The sequence below is a fragment of the Vombatus ursinus genome, unplaced genomic scaffold (assembly GCF_900497805.2).
Source record: "Vombatus ursinus unplaced genomic scaffold, bare-nosed wombat genome assembly UNPS02014789.1, whole genome shotgun sequence".
Lineage (NCBI taxonomy): Eukaryota > Metazoa > Chordata > Mammalia > Diprotodontia > Vombatidae > Vombatus > Vombatus ursinus.
In genome coordinates this window covers 6842651-6866139 of record NW_020954567.1, presented here as the reverse complement: position 1 = coordinate 6866139, position 23489 = coordinate 6842651, and the positions used below count along the sequence as shown (strand labels likewise).

General features: G+C 42.3%; 2 protein-coding genes across 5 annotated transcripts in view; one reads left to right on the top strand and one right to left on the bottom strand.

The window, feature by feature from the left end:
• The window catches only part of DCAF6 (DDB1 and CUL4 associated factor 6), a 161155-nt gene extending 149503 nt beyond the window's left edge, over window positions 1-11652 (bottom strand). For 3 of the 4 annotated variants that reach the window (XM_027868425.1, XM_027868428.1, XM_027868430.1), the window contains exon 1: window positions 11513-11651. In XM_027868425.1, the coding sequence (XP_027724226.1) occupies window positions 11513-11609 (97 nt within the window). In that variant the 5' untranslated portion in view covers window positions 11610-11651. Of the gene's footprint in view, window positions 1-11512 lie in introns of all 4 variants that reach the window. The other variant, XM_027868427.1, reaches the window with a different exon arrangement.
• Window positions 11653-12556: 904 nt separating this feature from the next.
• Window positions 12557-23489, top strand: part of MPC2 (mitochondrial pyruvate carrier 2) — a 28761-nt gene continuing 17828 nt past the window's right edge. Inside the window, exon 1 of the mRNA XM_027868319.1 lies at window positions 12557-12849. Coding sequence (XP_027724120.1) covers window positions 12741-12849 — 109 coding nt within the window. The 5' untranslated portion in view covers window positions 12557-12740. The remainder of the gene's footprint in view (window positions 12850-23489) is intronic.

The window sequence follows — 23489 nt, the reverse complement described above, 5'->3', positions numbered from 1 at the left end:
TGCACTATCCCACACTGCCTTTCATTTAAGTCTAAAGATCTACTTTCTGTTTAGAGAGGCAGCACAGATAGGCTAACAGTGCTAAAAGTTCAAATCTCACCAGACACTCACCAGCTGTGTCACCACTGGTTAACCATCCTGTACTTCAGTTTCCTCATCTGCAAAACCTCAGGATTTTTTGTAGTTTTTTAAATGCAATATCCTGAAATCTCTCAAGGACTGTAGCACCACATAATACAGAGAAGTTTACAGAGGTTTAAAGTGGTACTACTGCTTAGCACCTAGTAAAAAGCATTCACTAACAAAGTGACTATTCTTTGACTAACAACTCAGAATTAGGACAAGGGGATGACAGGAATCTCCTTAAGACAGCTCAAGACCACTGGAGCCATACTGCACACCTGTCACTCTCTCTTCACTGACCTGGGGAGCTTTGTGGTAAGACTTTATGCCTGGAAAGCTCACTAAGCTTTATCCATTATAAGAGGACATTGGGTAATGATATATAACAAAGGTCCCAGGAATAAACACAGTGACTAAGGAGCTGAGGTCACTGTATTCTGTAATCAGCTGGTAGTATCAAACTTAACAGAAACAGAAAAGATGAATCAGGTATCTAATTGATACTATTTAACATGTGAATTTGATTTTCTCCCACTTAAAACATTCCTGAAACACTATCAAAAGCTCATTTTGGACAGCTAATGACCATTTAATTGGGATCTAATTAACATCAGCAATAGATTAAACTAAATTTGTTTAACTAAAAAATATTAGCCTTATTCTGCTTTGACCAAAAATACACCAAACATGCTCTGAAGAAAAAAAAATGACTAATTACACGTTTCTTTATAAATATTGGTCACTATCTGAAATAGAATTAAAGATGCTTATATCTTAACAGAGCCTCAAAAAACACAACTTTAATACTAGAGTCTTTATACCACTTGACAGACATTGCATGTATTAAAAACATAGTTGAATTTTCCTCCCATTACCAAGAGCTTTCAAAGCACAAACATCAAAGGAAAAACAATCTAGTACCCATTCCAAGCTGGATTGTAACTCTACTCAACCATCTTATGATCATGATATCCATCTCCCCAGAACCAATCACAGTACCTGACACTTTCCTTTCCTTTTGTTTGGGATCTAGATCTTGGTAAAGGAAACTCTTTAGGCAGTTAATAAATAATGAATGGTGGTAAAGTCCATTAGTACACCTAAAAAAACAACTCAGTCGGCATTTTATTAAGGGAGGATCAAGAGCATGATTTTCCTATACAAAAGACAAGAAAAATATTACTGTTGGTGACAATATCCTTTTCATTCCCTATTCACCCTTCTCCTATGCTGCTGAAAAAAGAACAATTCTTCTAAGAGGCTCTTTCTCTTATCTCCATAGTGTACCATGGGTTCCCCAAAGTATAAGCTTATCACAAGTTTTAAAAACCTTTTTATCTTTCTTCACTTTACCAGTATCTTCTTCAAGAAAAGCTAAGTCCTACTCAATCACTAAAAATAATTTCCCAACAAAATATGTGAAAGCACCCTCCTTTTCCCAAGTGTGTGGGATGTGCCTGGACTTTTAACCTGGTTATCAATGAATGTTTTTATGGTTCCCCATATACATGCTATCCTTATAAAGTTAATAAGACTGATTCCCTAAGTCACTACAATTTTCTCCTATAGAGTCCAGAATAACACAATCTGAAAGTAAAAATTTAAATGACCAAGGTACAATGAAAAAACACTTGGTGGGCTCAAGGATGACACAGAATGCTACAAAATGCCTTGCATGCTAGAAGTGAATTAATGCTGGAAGACTCATGTAGGAAGAATGAGAAACAGATGGATAGCCCGAGTGATATTCTGGTACCCTAGAGACACCAGACAATAAATGATGAAGAAGAATGCCTCCAGCATATCGGAGAGAACCTTATGAAGGATGTGTAAGGAAAACACAGCAATGAATCAGAAGGAGAAGACTATGTAAGAAAATATAGAAGGGTTATATGATAGGTGCTAGTGTTGGGAGTACCCACATAAAATGAAATCAGGGATCTATAAGAAGTATCCAAAAATTAGTACTCTGTGATCAAAATTCAATACATTAATTATACTCATTGGTCCCCAATCAGACAAAAACAGTATTTTAATTGGGAAAAAATTGTTCAGAATAATAAAGTAAGTTTGAAATGTAAACTTCAGATATTATAAGCAATATGTTAATTATTTTCCAGTTTTCAATATTCAATTGTATTTAATGTACAAAGTATACATGCATAGTTTTCAAAAAGCAACTATTGGACTATATCAATAGAGAAAAAGTCAGTATTTCTTAACAACTTTTAGATGTCAAAGAGATCTTTCTTGCCTAGGGCAACTGTTAGGTAAACTGATTGTTACTGCTAGTCATTTCTTCCAACATTAGGAAAAAAAAATTATGTAGCCACCAAAGCCAGAAGCAGAGCCAGGAGAGTTATGCAGGTAGGGCTGGCAGCCTTAGCCTTCTACCTCAACGACACCATTCTATTTCTTTCCTCCTTTCAACTCACAAACATTTCCTTAAAAAATAACCTATACTCAATGCCTCCAATTCTAACTACCCACCCACTCCTCAGCCTCTGGCAATCCAGCTTCCATTCCCACCATAAACTCATGGATACAGGGCTACAAGAGGTCAACTGGCCCCAATCCCCTCATTTCTCACAAAAGAAAACTTGACACCCAAGGTCTTGCCCAAGTTACATACATAAGTGGCACAGCCAGTCAAACCCATATGTCCTCCAAAGATCTGATGTCTCACAATTAATGACAATAAACTGGGTACCCCTCCCCTCAATCTTTCAGCCAAGACTTCATCCTACATCAAATAAATTTGAGAGCATTAACCTAGATTGGTCTTTTCCTTTCTTCTCATCCGTCATTTTCCCCCATTACTTCCTTTCTTCTTGCCAAAGCCAACCATTCAACACACATCCTTTGATCTTATCCCCTTGAAATATTATACTATTATTATACTACTAATAATATTATACTACTAAATATTATACTATATTAATGACTAATTATTAATTTATAATCCACCCATTTCACTTTATTTCTGTTAAGGCCCAACTTTTGAAAAGGTCAGTCAGTGTTTGAAGGGCATGGCTGTGTGATGAAATTGCTCCTGACCCCCACAACTGGGAAACCTAATTTCTATTTAGAGTATAAACAGAATCCAGTCTAGGCAAGCCTTTACCTGGGGGAAGAACCCCCGCCCTTGATCTCCATTAGAGTTGAAGGCAGCCTAGCTCAAGAAGGAGAAAACTAGAGAGGTCTGGATGGAACTGCTTCCTCTGTCAGGTGCCTTGAGGCTGGTAAGTCTCATGATCATACTTCCTTCTCAGCAAGAGGAGCTGAAGATCATTAATTACCCAGAAACTATGTCTCTGGGTTTTTTTATTCATCACACTCTCCGAATTTCTCCAGCAGATTGCTCCCAGTATTATTCCCACTCTCTAATGTTTAATTTCTCCCTATCCATTGAGTCCTTCAATGCTACCTTTCCAACCATCCCCACTAGCTATCAGCATTTATCTCTTCTTGCCTTCTCAACTAAACTCCTTGAGAAAATAATTTCCACTAAGCACCACCTCGACTTCCCTTCCTCTCATGCTCTTCTGAGACCTCTGCAATTTGGCTTCCAATTTCATCATTCAATGGAAATTGCCATCTCCAAAGTTACAAACAATCTCTTAATTGACAAATCTAATGGCCTTTTCTCAATCTTCATAGTCCTTGACCTCTCAGATACTCTCTAAAACCTCTAAGTTTTTGTGGTGATCTCTTCTGAATCTCGTGTCTGAACCACTCCTTCTAAGTCTCCTTTGCTTGTTTTTCATTCAGGTTACACTTTTATGAACATACAGACCAAGCCTCTGTCCTGTGCCGTTTCCTTTTCCCTTCTATACTTTCTCACTTGTGATTTCAGCAGATTTCACCACAGGTTCACTTATCTCTATGCAGATGATTTCCAAATGTATGTATGCAACAGTAGCCTCTCTCTTGAGTTACAGTCATTCATTACCAACCACCTTTTGGACATCAAAAACTGGATGTCCTATAGGCTTCTCAAACTCTGTAAATCCAAAATAGAACTCATTATCTTTCCCTTCAAACCTTCTTCTCCTCCCAACTTCCCTATCAGTAGAGGATACCACCACCCTCTCAGTCACCTAGCCTCAAAACTTCATTGGTATCTCTGACTCCTCACTGGCAATGACTCTGCAATATCCAATCTGTTGCCAAATCTGGTCATTTCTTCTTTCATAACATTGCTCATATAAGTCCCCTCCCAGCTAGGCTTCTGACTTTCTGGACTTTGCTATCATGCTATATCTTGCCATTATTACCCTGGACCTTCCTTCAGTGCCTGAGGCCTTCTCACCCTAGATTACTCTGTCATGTTTACCTACAATTCATGAGATCTTCCAGGGGCCTCCATTTTGGGGAGAGGCTTAGGCTTCATAACTCTCTTGGCTCTACTACTGACTTTTGAGACTACATAAAAACCCCAACACACAGCATTTTCTCACTCCCCCCTTTTCAGCTCTCTTTTGTGTGCTGTCTTCCACCATTAGAAGATAAAGGATGGGAGAAAGACACTCTCTCTCCCCCTCTCTCTCTGCCAGACGTTAAAGAGAGTTGCAAAAATACATAAAACAATGCCACTCTTCTCACTATATTTTTTGTTTCGAAAAATAAGTTTTTTGTATTAACATATAATAGAGCTATTACTGTTATTTTTCAAATTAATAAATTTTCTTTTTATATATATAAAATTGTTTTAATTTATAATATGCAAATATCAATAGCTATAATTGACACAAACAAAAGAAACATAAACCCCCTCATTGGGGTCCTCAATTTTTTAAGAGCATAAAGGGGTCCTCAAAAAATTTTAAGTATGTAAAGGGCTCCTGAGACAAAAAAGTTTGAGAACCACTGAGCTAGATCATGCATCCCAAGAACATTATATATAAAACTGAAAGCATAACAAATTGCCAAAGACCAGAATAGATTTGGTAGTAATTCTATATAGATCTATTTTCATTATTAATGGCCAAAGAATGATCAAATCTGTATCATATGCAACAGTAATGTATTAAGCACCTACTATGTACAAGTCCCTAGTGATGCCTACCTATGCCAGAGGACATAAAGGAAGAAATGAAAGCTAGTAGCTGTTTACAAGGAGCTTCTAGTTGGGAGGTAATAAATAAGCAAAACGATAATACTAGTTAGTATTATTTGAAAAGGCCACGTGAGATGGTACATAAGCTGAGCCTTGAACAAATCTAGAGTCTAAAGTCACATATATAACTGGCACAGCCAACTGAACCCACATGTCCTCTTACTGAAAACCCAGCACCTTTCTGTCACAACACACCAATAACCACGAGGTTTTATTTTACTGTGACTGATGTTATGTACAGCTAAAGTTTAAAATGTCACTGACTAAAAAAAATCTCTATGACTCATCCACATGGCTGCTGCATCTCATATACCTGTATTTGCAGCACATTTTAAATTTACTTCTTATGGATCTAGATCATACTAAGTAAGTTAATTTCCTTTGCTCTAAGCTCAATCAGCCTGCAGGCTCTCCAGGCCTACAACTGAGAGAAACGATGTTTGTAGAAGAGTAGAAAGCAAGCCTATGAAAGTAAAACCCAAGTAAGACAGATCAGCAATTCTCAAAGTGTTATCTGTTTACAGGACTCTTTCAGGGTGTCCAGGAGGTCAAAACTATTACTAATACATTGCCTTTTTAAATACTCCTCCCTTTTCCAATTACATATCTGTGTGAAGATGGGTTTTCTTCATATACTTCGACCAAAACAACACAATGAATGCAGAAGCAGACAGGAAAATTAAGTCAAAAAGGTGGAGAAAGGGGTAAAATGACTCCTAATAATATGGGGGAGTCTGGGTGGTGAGGGCCCTCCTCTGAAGCTTGGAGGATGAGAATGACAGTTTTAATTTCTTCAAAGTAAACAAAAAAGGATTTGGAGGAGTTATGTTGAATCTTTACTTAAAAACTCACTCTGTACATAATTATCCTCTGGCTCCTCATTTCTCTCATCCTTTTGGGTTTTCCATTCACCAACAACTTTTACTGCCATCATTCTTTGGCCGCAGTTCCCATCAAAGCCAGATTATTATCTTGTGATTATATATGAACCAGTTAGGATTTATTTGAGAGGTCCCAGAGCACAGAGAGTGCATTTCAAACCCAATGTCATGACTCCTTTTTTTCCCAAACCATCCCCTCTCTTCTCAATTTTCCTATTTCTGTCCTAAACAATACCAGTCACTGAAGCTTACATGCTCAGTGTCATCCTCAACTCCACTCTCCCTAATTCTACATAGTCGATGTGTTTTCAATCCTATGATGTTTACCATTACAACATCTCTCACACGCAGCACTTCCTTCTCCACTCACATGGCCACAAGCCTAGTAGAAGCCCTCATTACCTCACAAAACGACTTACTTCAAAAGCCTTCTCCTTGGTCTTTCTGCCCCCGGTCTCTCTACAATTCACCTCCACTCAGCTGATGAAGCGATCTTCCTAAAGCACAGCTCTGATAGACCATGTTACCCTTCTACTCAATAAACTCCATGGCTCCCTATTTTCTCCAGGATTAAATATAAAATCTTCCCTTATTTATAGCCCTTCACATTTTGAACCTTTCCTTCTTTTCCAGTCTTCTTACGCTTCCACGCACTCTACTCTCTACTTCCCAAACACAGGCTTTTTGCATTGTGAGGGTGGGTAAATCAGCAAAGTTCTAGGAAGAAGTCGGGGAAACCAAGAGGTGCAGATGAGGAGGGAGTACCGTGTATGGCATATTCAGAGAGGACTAGTGCCTCTGGTGTGAGGCTAACTAAGGCCTTTTCAGGGCTGGTCAATAACATCTGGTATCCACCTGACACCCAACTCTCACCTGTGACTCCAAAAAGCTGTAGCACTGGCAGCGGTCACACCCCAGTAAAACCATCTCAGCAAACAGGCTAAACCACAATGACGGTAACTGACAGACATGTTATATGTACTTATCAGTGAACGTGAAGTGTTTCAAGGAAGGAGAAGCAACTAGAGCAAGTGTATCTGGATCATAACACCATGAAACCAAGCGAGGCTGGAAATAAAAGCAGTAGCCTTTTAAAGGTAAGACTTTTTGAGAGTAACTTGTCCATAATCCCATCACTAAGTATCTAAAGAGAGAGTCAAACCCCAGTGCCCTGACTCCAAGTCCAGCTTGAAATTTATGATCCTATGAGCTATCTTTCACTATTCTGTGTGTTTACCTTTTACTGCCCCATACTCAGTTTGGTAACTTTCACCTACTTGAAGATCTATTACTTTAGGGTGGGTGCTTTTCTTTAGCAATGTAGATCACAACTCCTCTAACTCGAGCGATGGTCTCCTATCTCTGTGCCTTTGCTCACCTTTTCTCTGTAGAATGTTATTTGCATGTTGTCTCACCCATTAGACTGTGAGCTGCTCAAGAGAAGGGACTTTTACCTTTCTTTGTAACCCCAGCACTTAGCACAGTGCCTGGCACACAGTAGGCACATTAATATTTATTGGCTGGCTCTTTCTTCATGTGTTGAATTTCTATCCACTCTAAATCCCAGCTGAAATGTCACCTCCTTTCTGAATCTTCCAAGCAGTTGTTTGCCTCTGTTACCCTTCAATCTCACATATAACATTCGGTTGTTAGTCTAATTCATTTCTGTATTATGACTAGTTGCATGTGTCTTACCCACCTACCTACCAGACAGTAAAACCCATGAGAGCAGAAACCATATTTTAGGTAAACATTCTATCTCCTGCTTTTCCTAGTATATGCTCAACAAAAAACAGGCATTTAATGTCTGAATTGAATTCAATTTATACAGCATCTTTTAAGGAGCTAAACATGGTTTATTATTTCACAGAAATACTACGGGTGAGAAAAGTAAAGAGAAAATTTTAAACTAATATAATTATAACTATTCAATTTAGTAAACATTTATTAAGTGCTTACTGTGTTGAAAGCACTTGCTGATACAAGGTTTCAAAAAAGTATGATCCCTGCCTAAGGTAGCTAACAGTCAAGGGAGGGAAGGGGAACTGGGGATAAAAACATACAAACAACTCATACATAGTAAACATACTAGAGATGCACAATAACGCTCTATGTACAGTTTGAAGGAGTAAAGGTCATTAACAACTGGAAGGACTGGAGGAGGTAGTATTTAAGCCAGTCTTTTTAAAATGGGTAGGAATTCAGTAAGCAAAGGAGAAAAGACATTCCATAGGGAAGGGGGTGAGCAAAGGCACAAGGAGGAAAATGAAGGGTGTTTTCAAGTAATAAGTAGTTCAATTTGGCTTAGATCCTAGAGAACATGAAAGTGACAGAGATAAGGCTGAAAAAGCAAGGTGGTGCCAGATTACAGATGGCACTGAATGCTAGACAAGGGAATTTGAACTTTATTCAATGAGCAAAATATTCTTGAGCAGAGCAATGACACGACCAGCTTTTTGTAGAAGGAATTGTCTGGCAGTGGTATGAAGAGCTGTTTAGAAGGGGGAGGGAATATAGGAGGAAAACTCATTGGGAGGGTTAGTAACAATGGAAAAAAATGAATGAATGAAAAAGCATTGATTTAATAATGAAGTGTGGATGTGAGAGATGTAGATGTAAAAGTGACAGGACCTGGTATATCAGAGGTGAGGGAAAGAACAAGAATAACACAAAGATTTCAAACATGGCAGGCTGGATGATTGGTGACAGGAATAGCCAAGTCAGAAAGAACAGGTTTTAGGAAGAAAGAAAAATAAGCATGGTTAGTCAGTGGAATATCCTGGTAGAGGTGCCCTGTAAGCAGTAAGATGTGGGTCTCATAGCTCCAGAAAGGAGCAATGCAAAACTCCAAGATTAAGGAATCCCTGCATAAGGGTGATAGTCGAAGAGCCACATTAGCAAAGAAAGAGAATGAAGAACAGACCTTTAGGAAACATGCATGGCTCAAAGAGTCAAAAAGAGAATGAGAACTCAGATGAAGAACTACTTAAAGAGATTTCTAGAACCCGGGCCATATAGTGCCTCTGAAGCCAACAAACAAGAAGGGATGGTAAAAATGGTAGTTACCTATCTTATTAAAATGAAAATATCCAGCAGCCAGACAATAACCACCATATGGCGCAAACAATGTCAACAAGGTGATAATGACCAATGTTTTAAAGGGTGAATGTTGCCATAGCTTCCAAGGCTGCAAGAACCTATCTTTCCAATAGCCCAATGAAGCCATTCAGCCAACAGTCATGGGTCTGTGTGGTCTTTAGTCTTCAGACCCCATCAATCAGAAGCTGAATAGGTCTCTAGAGACAGGAGAACTGGAATCCTGGATGGCAGCCTAAGAGTCTCAGCGAAAGGCAATAAGAGAACACATCAGCCTGAGCATCCAATCTTAAACTGGCACAAATGGTCTCGTAATATCTATAGCTTTCCAACTCACGTTATGTAATAACATGTGAGTGAGTGATAATACATGTATTTTTGAGTCCCAAATAAACGCTCCGAGAATTTTAAGGAGAGTGTGAGCATTACTTTCAGTACAGAAGAAGAAGCTGTTAACTCTGGAGCCGGAGGAGAGGGCTCAGGTTCAAATCCCACTTCAGATGGTCACTATCTCTACTGTGACCATGAGTGGTCACTTCACCCACCTGCAGTTTCCTGACATCTGTAAGATAAAAGTTGACTAGGCAGCCTCTTTGGCCTCTTCCAGCTCCAGATCTCTGATCCTATGATACTAGTTTACCAAACTGAGGCACTGACAGGATTACTTGTCAGGGAATAATTAAGTCTTTAACAAACTCCATCTTGCCAACTTAGACCACTATTCTAAAGCTTTAGCATTTAGACTTTCAAAAGAGTTGTTAGTTTCCAGAGTACGAAACCATTTTGCAAGCATAAGTTCTGGTTAGCTAATGAATGTGTAAACTGAAGACTATTTTTACCTAATTTATAAACTTAAAAGTTTATAACTTGATGTAAATTCGTTATAAACTTATCTGGGCACCAGTTCACTCTTCCGAAAATGCAGTTGGACTAGAGCACATCTAAGCCATTTTCCAACATTCTGAGACTACAAAAAAAAAAGTGTTTCTTTTCAAGTACCCTACACCTCAAACTGCCTTTTTTTCCTCTTCCCTTCCTGCCCCCCTTTTATAATCCAGGGAAACAGAACCAGAAATAAATATAAAAATTTACTGGAAAACATTTTCACCAAACACACATATATATATGTATATATAACATATATACACACATATAAAACACTAAACAAATCACATATGTATAAGTATACGGAGTTGAAAACAAATTTTAATAAGCTAAATTTAAAGCTGATTTCTACATTCTACTTATTTAGGTCAATAGTTTCAGTAACTGAACATTAACTTAAAAGCACCACAATTAACTACTTTTAAAAAATTATTAATTTTGCTCAAATAATGAACCCTAGCCACCAGAATAAATCTCTGGCTCTTCGATTCTACTGACCCAAACGTATTTACTTTGAAGTTAGGGCCAATATGTCAATAATCTGTAACTCAGTTGGCAAGGGCAGAGAGCAGGCAAACTTTATTTTATTATAAGCATTATCTGGCTTCTTATGCTTTCGAAAAATACTGTAATTCTTACGTAAAGACAATACGGTAGGAAAAGACGACTCCCGACCCAATGCCTGAACTTTGAAGGAGCCGTACACATCCTTAAGGTCTTCCTCAACAGTTGAACAAATCACGAGGCCTGACCAGCCCAGAGAACTCCAGGACTAGGGGCACCAAACGGAGGGAGGGGGGCGGGGGGGTGTTGCCAGAGCTATTTAAGGCTGCTCCGAACCCAGCTTCACGGGAAGTGCCCAGTTTGGAGGGTTTCACAAAGGAGCTGGCCAAGCAACACCATCTTAAAGCTGTCAAAATGACAAGAAACGCGGCCAGCCCGGAGGGGGAGGGGGGCGAGTTCAGCTGTCACTTTCGGATGGGGCTCTTAGCCTCCGGGGAGTTAGGACAGACCCCGTCCCGTCAGTACGAAGCCCCCGAGGAAGGGCACGGTTCCGGGTCTGGGCAAGGGGGTGGGGGGCGCGAAAAAAAACTGTGGCTGCTTCGGTGGGCGGGTGGCGGGGAGGAGGAGAAAAGAGCCAACTTTTCCGCCCAATCCGGCCGCTCGCTCGGGCTGGGGGTGGGGGCGCATGCAGCCGCGCAGAAAGACCCCCCAGGGGACCCCACCTCGCCCGACCCCCGCCCATACGGAGGAGACCGCGGCTGCAGGGCGGGGGCACTCCGCGACCCGCGGGACCCCCTGGCGTCCCCAGCCCAACAGCCGGGGCCGGCCGCCGCCCCCTCCCCCACACGCCACCGCCCCCCGGCCGGAGCCGCCCTGGAGCCCCCTCCCCAGGCCTCTCACTCACCCAGGTAGCGGCTCCGCAGGCGGGACGGGTCCTCCAGCCCCAAGGACCGCTTCCTCACGTCCCACAGCAGGTGTGGGCAGCAGCCACCCCGAGACATGGCGCGGAGGGAGGCGGGGAGACCCCGGGGTGGGGGGAGGGGTGGAGGAAGGGGAAGGGGGAAGAAGGGAGGGAGGCCAGGGACGGGGTGAGGGGAGGAGGGAGGCAGGAGGGGGCGTGCACGCGGAGGCTCCGCTCCGAGCCGCGCGCGCCGAGTCTGGCTACGGTGCCCGGGCTCCCTCCGACACGACGCCCGGGCTACGTATCGCCTGGGGATCGTCTCATGCTCTCTCCCAGAGCTCGGCTGCTGTCTCCTCCCTCAGCCCCCTTCCAGGAGGAGGAGGAGAAGGAGGAGGAGAAGGCGGGCGGCTCCACCTCCTCCTCCGCCCCCTCTGACACGCTCCCCACCCAGGCCTTCTCGCGAGATGATTACTACCCCGCCCGAGCGATAGGGGTCAGAGCTCTTCGCACACAGCATCTCCCTCTTCGCGGCCGCTCTAGCTCAATCCCGGATCTCTATGGACAAAAAAGGGGTGGGGCAGGGTGGGGAGGCAGAGCCAGGATTCATTCTTCTCACACAATTCCATTTCAAAAGACTAGAGGAAGAGTTGGGTAGCTCCATCTTTATTTCGGGCGTGGAAGCCAGGAGGGTCCCATCTTGAAAGTGAATTTAGCCCCAAATCCAGAGAGAAAGGAAACCGGGAAGAGGGCGTAGCTTCTTTTGCCCTTCTCCAACATGGGCTCTAAAGCCGGAAGACAGAAATGACCGGGGGCCTCTTTCCTGAGGTAACCCGCCCTTCCCCCCAAAGAGACCAATCGCTGAGAGGGGAGTAGCGTGACGTAAGAGAGGAGCCGGCGGAGGTATCTATCCTGGGCGTGGCGATGAGACGACGCTTTTGTGCCTGTTGCCATGACTCCTCCTCCTCCTCCTCCCCCTTCCCGGTCCCCTCCCCGGTCCCCTCCGCCCACGGGCAGGGGTTGGGCCCGGGGCGGGTCAAGGCGGGGAGGCTCCGCCCCCTCGGCCTCCTCTCCGCCCTGGGGTCCCGCCGGCACTGTGGTAGCTGGGGGCGGTGCAATTCATCCAGAAGGGCACCCTGGGGGAGCGGAGGAAACCGGTGACTGAGGCAGGGAAAGGTTACGAGCTGCCCTTGGTCGGCTAGGGGAGCGGGTGCACCGAGTCTCAGCCGGGAGGATGGCCGCCCACGGAGTCCGAGGCCTGCGGGCCACCTACCACCGCATGCTCGACAAGGTGGAGATGATGCTGCCCGAAAAGCTGAGGCCCCTGTACAACCACCCGGCAGGTAACGGCCGCCAGTCGCCTTCGCCTCCCCTTCCCCTAGAGACTTCACTGGCCAGCCTTGGCCCCCTTTGCGGAAGTCAGACTTCCCACCCCCCCAAGAAAAAGCCTGTCCCCTTTTTCACCTCACCCCCTGCCTAAAACAACCTGCGATCGCCAAACTTCACCGCACTCAGAAAACGTTCCGCACCCCCGCTCCACAGACATCCTGGGTCGTGACCCGCTTCCCACCCCGCTCCTCACAAAGTACCCCCGCGCCCCAGCATTTGTCGTTGCCCGCACCCGCGACCTTCTCTTCCCCTCCCCCACCCCGCCCGGACACGGGACTTTAAGGCCGGGTGTCCGGGTGGCGGGACTCGCCGGACGCCGCGGGTGGTTGTGTGTTGCCCGGAGCCTGGCCGGAGCAGGGAGTGCGGGGGGGACCGCCGCGGGGCTGTCACCGAGGCCGGGCTCGGCCTGCGGGGAGCGAGCGGCCCGGCGGCGGCTCCGGGAGTGTTGGGTCCTTGGCCCGCGCAAGGTGCCGGGTGGTGGTTTACGTTCCTGGTGCGGATGATCCGCCGAATGTGGCTCTGCTTCCCGGGCACCCTATCCCCTTCTCCTCGGAAACGCCTCGATCACCCCCTCTGTTAATGGGTATATCAGCACCTGAAAGGCCTGGACTCGATCAAATGAGCGACCGTGCCAGGGTTCTGCCAACCTTAAAAGCACTCTGTAAATGGAATGCTGGAAAACCCGAGTTCGCATCCAGCCTCGTGTGCATTGACAACGTGTGTGACCCGGGCAAGACACTTAGCCTCAGTTTCCTCAGCTGTAAAATGGGGAAGATAATAATAGCACCTACCTCGAAGGGCTGGTGTGGGGGATACATGAGATAATGTTTGTAGAAAGTGCTTATCACCGTGCCTTGGCGCTATAGGCGCTGTGCTGTATAAATGCTTATCCCCTTCTCTGTTGTTCTGAGTTTTGTGCCAGCCTTAAAGATCCTTCTCAGCAACCTTCTGAAGAAATGACAGCAGTGAAATGTGTCTAATATGGGAACCACACTAGGACTGATGCCCATTTTGAGGGTATGGAAAAAGCAGCATAGTTTAGTAGTGGACAGGTCTAGTCTCTGAAGCAGGCGGAGCTGGTTTTAAGCCCACCTCAGTCACCCGCTGACTCTATTACCAACCTCTCCATTCCCCAAGCTAGTAACTAGCTCCAACTGCCATGTGTGTAAGTAGAGGTTTCCCTAACAGGAGTTTCTTAGACCAGTGGTGTTGGATCCCTGCTGGATATTGACTTAGAAAACTACAAATTAACGTTATCTGTGTTGAATTGTATTTTTATTTATTTTGTTAAGCATTTTCCGATTACATTTTAATCTGGTTCCTTCTGCACTCAGATCTTTTGCAAGCTTGAGATCTCTGCCTTACACCAATGAAATTACAGGTCCGGATTAGGACAAAATAAATGTCTTGGGACCTAAGGGGAATACACTGTAGTTCAATAATATTTAACAGCAACTTAACTGACTGATGTGACTAATAGTAACAGTTAATCTGGGATCCACTGTGAAACTTTAAGGTATGGTTATTGTAGATGGAGAATTTCATTTTAATTTGGCTCCTTTTTTCCTTTCATGTGCTGTAGCTTCAAGGTCAGTGGTTCTGGAGTCAGATCCCACATTTGCTACCTGTGTGACCTTTGGACAAGTCACTTAACACCCCCCCCTTGAAGGGATTGAACCAGATGGATTCAGAGGTCTCATTCAGTTCTAGATTTTGATCTTATGTTCTGTCACCAAGTTTTACTATATTCTAAGCTTGCTGTGTTTTGTGACCTCTAGGTCACCATTTTGTTCCATCCTGGGAGGTGAAATATCTAATATAAGGGAGCTTGTACCCACTTAAATGACAGTAGCACTTTCATGAATTTTTGCTTTTAAATCAAACTAAAATGTTTCAGACTCATAGGATGTTCTTTTTCAACTTTATGTCATCTATAATTATTTTGGAACTATATTTTTCAAGATCTTCTTTTCAGATAAGAATTTCATTAAATTGGGAAAGTGAATTTATCTGTGTTCTTCTTGTTCTTCACTACAATCTTTTGAATTTTACTGCTTTAAAATCATGAAGATTCCAGCAAGTTTATTTCAATATGAATGACTATAGTCATACTTATATCAGTGAAACAGTTGTGATAAACTAGAAAGAACATAGGACTTGGAGACAACCTAGTTCTAACTCCTTATTTTGTAACTGACCCTTGCTGATCCTGTTTCCTCATCTGTGAAATACTTGAACTGTCTGCCTTCCAAGATTGTTGTGAGTGAAGTTTTTTGTAAACCTGAAAGTGATTCATAAATACAAGGTATTCCAGAAATGGGGGGGTGTATTTACCCCCAAACCTGCTTTTCCTGTGAATAACTTACTTTCTTTAGTGATATTTACATCCTCTCTACCAAGAAGCTTGATTATTGTTTTTGCATGTGGGTAAAGGAGAAGTTCATCAATTGTAATGCCTCATATGTTCTAGGCCTTCATAGTAGGACCTTAATAAATAAATGTTTGATTGAATTTAATTTCTCACATTTGTCCCATTTCTCTATTCCCACTGCCCCCACCATTCCAGTGATATTTCTAGTGACCTTATACCTGATTGTTGTTGTTCAGTCTTCATTCTCAAAGATGACCAATGACATCAAGAGAATGATGTCTTAACTTGCTTGTGAATTGGATTTAAGTGAGGCTGAACTTCAAAAAGTAATCAGCCTCACTCATCCAGAGTCATCAAAGTCCAATGGCAAGACAAAAGTCAAGATGACTGGTGATGGCCTGGATGCAGAGGGTGACCTTGGTTTTTCTAAATTTAGGTCTTTTCCAGGTCTCAGTTTGTGACTAAGAGCTAGGTAAGAACTGAGACAAAAGATGACCTGATTGTACCGTTACAAAATTATCAGTCTGGGTTTCTGACCTGAACAGAAAACAATTGGTATTTACACTCATTATAAGCCATCAAAATCTAAACAAAGAGCCATTGAGGCTTAAGAGCTAGGGGCTATTATTGGCCTTTCAGTGAAAGCCAGAGTGATTTGGTTTCAAAGGCATAGTCAAGTAGCTCCATTTGAAACACAGTGGTCTGTTCTGGAGAATCAGTGGACTTCTTTAAAACCATTATTTTTTTTTTAAAGCTTGTTTTTTCAGAGCTATATTTCAAGAAATCATTAATGAAAACTGCACGGCACAATAAGTAAGTTGTCCCAGCTTTTAGAAAAAAATCTAGGCTCCACCCAACCCCAAAATAGCTTAGAAAATAAAGCAACCAAAAATTATATTCCTATGGAAGGGCACTCACATGTAAGGATATGGTGCCCCAAGTGGCAAGAGGGACTACATGTGGCAAGGAGCTGTAGTTGTGGATAGCTGCAAGGGAGACAGAACAGACATCTCTGGCCTCATCTTCCCTGACCCTTCTCCAAGAGAACCTTTATTCCTGCCAGGTGCATTTTTCAGGGCTAGTTCCAGGGGTCTGCAAACCCTCAGTTCTTCCAAGAGGAGGATCAGTTCTTCCAAGAGATGCTGTCTCACTTGTGCCAAAGGAAGGATTTTCAGGAAGTAATAAAAGAAAAACAATGAAGAAACACCAACAAAAAATTTTTCTTAAGAATTAGCCAAATTTTTAGATTTTTTTTAAATTTGGTGTGAGAGATTAATGAGGTAATTGGAATTTTAAGTATATTCCATAAAGTTTTCCTATAAAGACAAGATTGTGTAGTGGTATATACATATATGTGAATGTGTTATGAGTCCAGAAAAGTGTCTAGAAGTGGGGGAAATAAATATTACATGTACTATCAACAAATTTTAGTGATTTAGTGATAGCCTTTTATCTTCAGAAAAAAACAAAATGAAATATCAAGGAAAATGGTGTCATACTAAAAATGGGAATGGAAGTGTTTTCTGGACCTGACTCAGGTCATGCCCTTGATTATCTGGGTTTGATATTAGAACAAAAATGAGACACTTGTAGGTCTTTTAACAGCTAAAAAAGAAATTTTAAAAGTGTTGGCACAGATGCATTTAGATGGTTAACTTTGGGTGGAGGGGATGTCTTCGCAGCAAGTTTCTCTAGCTGTTCAGGGAACTCATTCAAATGTCTAAGAACAAAAGCCTGTCCCCTGTAGATAAATGGATATGAACAGGAAGTTTTCAAAGGAAGAGATCCAAACTATCAGCAACTGTTTGAAAAAATGTTGGAATCATTAGTAGTTAGAGAAATGTATATTAAAGCAAGTCTGACGTTCTACCTCACACACAACGGATCGGCGAACATGAGAAAGAAGGAAAATGGCAAACGTGAGAGAGGAGGCTGCACACTAAGGCCTGTTGGTGAAGCTGTGAATAGGTCCAACATTCTGGGAGGCAATTTGAACCTATACCCCAAAAGGTCCAAAGCTGTATATATCCTTTGACCTAGCAATATCACTACTAGGTCAGCACAGAGAGAAAAGAACCAGATGTACAAAAACATTTAGAACAGCCCTTGCCATAATGGCAAAAAGTACACAAAGGGGAAGCCCATCAATTGGAGAATGGCTAAACAAGTGATGGTTTGTGAATGTAGTAGAATGCTGTCACACCGTGGCTGCAGAGAAACCTTGAAAGATCTGTATGAATTGGTGATGCAGCACCCAGTGAGCAGAACCTGAAGAATGACTTTTATAGTTACAGCAACTTTGAAAGACTTAACTTGGTTCAGTCCAGTGACCAACAGAGGACTAATGATGAAGCATGCTACCCTACCTCCTGACTGAGAAAGGTGATGGCCTCTGGGTACAGAGTGAGACATTCATTTTCAGACTTGGCCAGTATGGGAATTTGTTTTGTCCAACTATGCATATTTGTCACAAGAGTTTTATTTCTATTTTGTTTTCCTCAGTGGGAGGCAACATGGAAGGCTAACACTAGGTTACCAGAGAAAGTCATTAAAGCGTTTAAACCTTTCATATTTAGTACGCTTATCTATGTGGAGTTTATTTGGTGGTATATGGTCAAAGATACAGTTCTAAACTTAATTTCTGGCAGACTATTTCCAGGTTACCAGCAGTTTTTGTTAAATATAGATATTTTCCGGGTTTGCTGCACACACGTGTATATGATAGTTTATGAAAATGGCAGAAACAAAAACTGTTATGAAATACTTCTTTCTCTAATTTAATAAATTTTTGCACGGTTTTATTTGTTCCTCTTAGGTTTAACATCATACCTTTATGATTGAACGTAAGGTTAACTTTAATGTTGGCAGTAATAGGACTTTAGACTTTAGCTCTAAAATCCAATAGCAAATGAATGCTACCTTCAGTCAGTCAACAAGTATTTATTAAGCACCTGTTAATGTGCCAGGCAGTGTACTAGACAGTGGGAATATAGAGACAAAAGTGAAACATTTCCTGTCCTCAGTCCATTTAGAGAGATGACATGCACATGTAGACGAATGTAAAAGAAACATACAAGGCAAAGATAAAGTAGCCTTGGCTGGGAAGGCCATAGTAGCTCAGGGGACAGGTAGAGGCCTGCAGAAGATTATACTTGAGCCAAGTCTTGAGGGGAGGCAGGGGTCCAGAAAGTGCAGTTGAGGAGGAAGAGCATTTTAGGCAGAGGGGACTGCCAGCACTGTGTGTAAGGACTAGTGAGTAGGCCAGTTTGGCTAAATTCCAGCATGTGAAGGGTGATAATTATTGTAAGGAGATTTGAGAGGTCAGAAGGGGCCAAGCTGTGAAGTGTTAAATGTGAAACAGGACAATTTATGTCTTATCCTAGAAGTTACAGGACACCTCTGGAGTTTACTGAGCAAGGAAGGTGGTGTAGTCAGATCTGCACTTTAAGAAAATTACTTTGGCAGCAGAATGGTGTTGTCTTTTAAAGGAACACCAGGGGCCTGGCAGATCCTTTGGCCCGCCAGTGGCTAGCTGCCTTCTGATTTCATCAGACTTGGCAGAAGAATTTCTTCAAATCTTGTAAATGGATAATAAAGTACAGATACTTTTTTGGTCTTAGACTTTAACACCTTAATGTCTTCCTCTGTCCCTTACAGATTGTAGTTTCGTAATCTCAACTAGGCTGAGGGAAATCAATTGATCAGTAGTGTTCTAATCAACTCTCTACTACTCATACTTAAATACATGTATACGTATATACGTATATATATAAAATATACATTTTCCAAACTAATTCCTTTTGCCTATAACTTAGGTATTTCCTTTTCAGTCTTAAGAGGATATAATTATAAGTTAAATACTGTAATTGAAACCATATGTTTACTGTGAAATGTAATGATCAATCCATAAACACAGACTTTTGTGTTTTTTTTATATGAGGCAATAGGGGTTAAATGACTTGCTCAGGGTCACACAACTAGTAAGTGTTATGTGTCTGAGGCTGGATTTGAATTCAGGTCCTCCTGACTCCAGAGCCAGTGCTCTATCCACTGGGCCACTTAGCTGCCCCAACACACAGTCTTTTAAAGTATAACTCAAATGTCACGTCCTCTAGGAAGTTTTCAGATTTCTTCCCCCCCCCCCTTGTTGTTTGTTGTTGTTTGTCCTTCATTCTCAAAAAGGATCATGATATCAGGGAGGTGATGCCATGACATGCAAGTGAACTGGATTTAAGTGAGGCGGGGCTATGCAAAGTCAACAGCCTCACTTTCTCCTCTGGAGCCATCTGGGTCCTGTGGCAAGATATAGACCCTCCCCTCTAAGTCACTAATAAATGACCTTTCCTCCCTCAGACTTTACATAGCATTTAGTTTGCTCACCCATATTTCGCCTACATATTATTAGTTAACTTCTATCTACCTTCTTAAGGAAATGTTCTATAGCAAGTAGGAGAAACAACTGGAGAGAGCACACAATGAATTAAAAAGCATTTATTAAAAGCTGACTATGTGCCAAGCACTGTGCTCAATACTGGGGTTACAGAAAAAAATGAAGATCGCCTCTATCCTCAAGGAGTTTATAATCTAACAGAAAAGGACATAAGGAAGTGATTAGAGGACAATAAAAAGGTCCCAGATGATTTTGTCACAGAAGCAAAGGTAAGAATATGGATCTAGAGCAGAGGTGTCAAACTCCCAAGTGCAACTGGAACCAGGTAAAACTGTAATTGGAAATATTTAACAAAATTAATAAAAATACAATACCACATAGATAATTTGTGGTTTTCTAAATCAGTATGCACCTGCAGGGATCTATTTGTGTTTGAGTTTGACGCCACTGTTCTGGAGAACATAGTAAAAATTGAGAGAAAGGAATTGACAGAATGATTTTGCAGCGTCAGAGAGAAATACTAGAATTCCCTCTCAGTACTATAACAAAAGTGCATATGGACTTAAACCAAGCGCAGTATCTTTCTCTCTACACCTGCTCTTCCCTTTGACATATCGATTTACTTTTGTGGCTTCATCATTTACCTTTTTTCCTGTGGTCAGTCAGTCAACAAGCATTTATTAAGTTCCTATTGTGTGCCAATTCTGGGGATACAAAAAGAGGCCTTGCTTGTAATCTAATGAGGAAGACAACAAGCAAATAAATAAGTACAAATAAGTGGGGGAGAGTTTAGAGGAAAAGATATTGAGTTCAGTTATATGGTCATAATTTGAGAGTTATTTTTTGCCTCTATTTCTTCCCCTCGTTTCTAATCGATTTCTAGTTCCTCCCAGTTCCACTTCCACAGTATCTCAGATATGTGTCTTCTGTATTCCCATGCTCACCTTGCTAGGAGGGCCTCATTATAGCCCCTTTAGACAATCAGACAACCAGAACTAGAGCTGAAAAGAAAGCACAATGCTTAGGGATCTCTGCCTGCATTCATTCCCCTTCCCCCAATGTCAGGGTAATTCTAGTCCTTATTCAGTTAGATGGCTTCCTTTTGTTTCCCTGGTAGAGATAAGTCCCCACCTGCCACAGGCTGGTAGGATCCCTCTTCACTTTGCTATAATCCATCAAACTATATTATTTTGTACTTCCCAAATGAGCCTTTTTGTGTCTCCTCTCCCTGTGATTTTATTACTTCTCTGGTAGTTTCCCTCTTCTTGGGGTTCTTTTCCATCTTTTAAAGCCCACATCAAATTAGAGGAACTAGATTCCTATCTAATTAAGTTCTGCTACTAATGACCTCTGTAAGGTCCTTGCTCTAGAACTTGAAAGGGCCTTATCTAGCCACCTCCTGGAGCTTATGCAGGTAGTAAGTAGCAGGCCAGAGTTGACCTTTCACCTCGGGATTGGGAGATCAGCATTCTTGGTCTCAGGCAATACCCTTAGCTTCTCTTTCCTCTATGTAGATAACATGATTGGGTGAGACTGAATGAGCCACCCAGTCACCCAGCTTTATAACCTGGGCTGTCTCTCTCACCCACCATCACAGTAGTTCAGACGCTCCTTACTTCTTGTCTGGATTGTTGTAATGGCCTCATAAACAATCTGTTTCCAGTCTTTCTCCTCTCCAGATTCAAACACTTGCCAGTACAATCTTCCCAAAGCTCAGGTCTGACCACATCTCCAATGCCTGTGGGATAAAATATAAACTCTTTAGTATTTAAGTTCTTCTAGCACCTAGGGCAGGGCCTAGTAGTTAATATTCAAATGAGATGGCAGCTAAATGCCACAGAAATGAGGCAGAAGAGTAGAAACTGTTCTGTTGATATTTATTTTAGAATGAAAAATATAATATACTCATGGTAGAGATAACTTTTCTTATCTACCAAGTTTGGGAAAAGAATGTAAAAAATATTCTAAGTCAGGCCTATGATCCATCTTCTCCAGTATTCTTTCTGACATAAACTTCAAGGTTAATGACATACCCTCTGCAAATTTCATCTATAAATTTATCTAAATCAGGGGTGGGAAACCTTTGGCCTTGAGACCATGAATGGCCTCATATAGGGTCCTTAAGTGCAGCCCTTTGATTGAATCCAAACTTCACAGAACACATTTGTTTGGATTCAATTTGAAGTTTGGATTCAGTCAAAGGGCCTCACTTGAGGACCTAGAGGGCCACATGTGACCTCAAGGCCGAAGATTCCCCACCTCTGATCTAAATCCTTCTTGATCATCCTATGTTATTTTTAACCTGTACTACCCTTTGGTTACAAGTTTTATGTGTTTACTACCCATTGTGTAAAAAAAACAAAACAAAACAAAAATTACCCCCATTAACTTTAACCAATACCTGAATTTTATTGAACAAGTCTTTGATCACCTCATCCAAACCTATTATTTGTGGTCTTCAGAAAAATCTTGATTGGTGTAGTCTGTCCTCATGGAAATAGCTCTGCTGTCTTCATCATTATGGGTCTTGAGGTGTAGTAACCAGAATTGCAATATTTTCACTGAGAAGTTACCAAGATTTACACAAAAGTGACTAGAATAATGTTTTCTCTCTTTATTTCAAATGACAAATAAAAAGTTTCACATTCTTCACGTCTTTTTTGTTTTGTTTTGTTTTTTTAAATTAATTTATTTTTAGTTTTCAACATTTACTTCCAAAAGATTAGAACTAATGGGAAGAACTGTGCCGGCCGTGCCGTGCACTCTCCTCCTATAAGGAGCAGGCTGCCAGAGTCATACTTACCAGTCTTCAGAGCCTGCCCGGATAAACACACAGAGATGAGCTGACCAGGAGATGCCAACACCCGAGCTTTATTCAGAGGCCATCACAGCAAGGCCAAGCAGGAAGGCCATAGCAAGAGAGCAGGAGCAAAGAGAGAGCGAGCTCCGACCACGACCCATTCCTTAAGTACCTACTTAGCCCCTCCTCCTCAGCCTGCCTACTAGTCAATGATTGTAGGATCAGATACCGGAAGGGGATGTCTGGGTTTAGCGCACCAAGGGAGAGGAAGTGACGCAGGAGGCTAGGACCGGATACAGGAAGGAGGCGTCTGGGATTAGTGCATAGACAAAGGGAGAGTACGTGACCTAGGAAGTCACGCTCAGATACCGGGAGGAGGCGTCTGGGGTCAGTGCTACACAAAGGGAAGGTACGTGACCCAGGAAGTCAGGAAGGACACAGGAAGGAGGTGCCTGGGGTTGACGTTGCACTTAGGGAGGGGACTAAGCAAAGGGAACTGGTCCTCTGCCGTCCCACTCCCACGTGGCACAGCCCCCTGCCTCAGGAGCACGTGCTCCGGCTACTTCCTTGTATTCTGTTCCTTCCCCAGCTTATCACAGCTCCACATAGCACTGCCCACTGCCTCAGGAGCGTGAGCTCCGGTTACTTCTCTGTATCCAGTTCCCATCCCAGTTCACCACAACTCCGCCTAGCACAGCCCCTGCCTTGGGAGCGTGAGCTCCGGTTACTTCCTAATATCTTGTTCCTACCCCATCTTGCCACAATCCTCACTTGGCAGTAGCCAACATCAGACAGTCCCTCACAAAGAACCACAAGAATAAAGCAATAAAACAAAACAGTAAAGGAGAAGGAGAACAAATAGTATGCTTCCATCTGCATTCAGACTCCATATTTCTTTCTCTGGGTGTGAATACCAATTTCCATCATGAATCTTTTGGAGCTGTCTTAGATTCTTGTGTCACTGTGAAGAGTCAAGTCTATCAAAGTCAGTCATCCTATAATGTGGCTGTTACTGTATATAATGTTCTTGGTT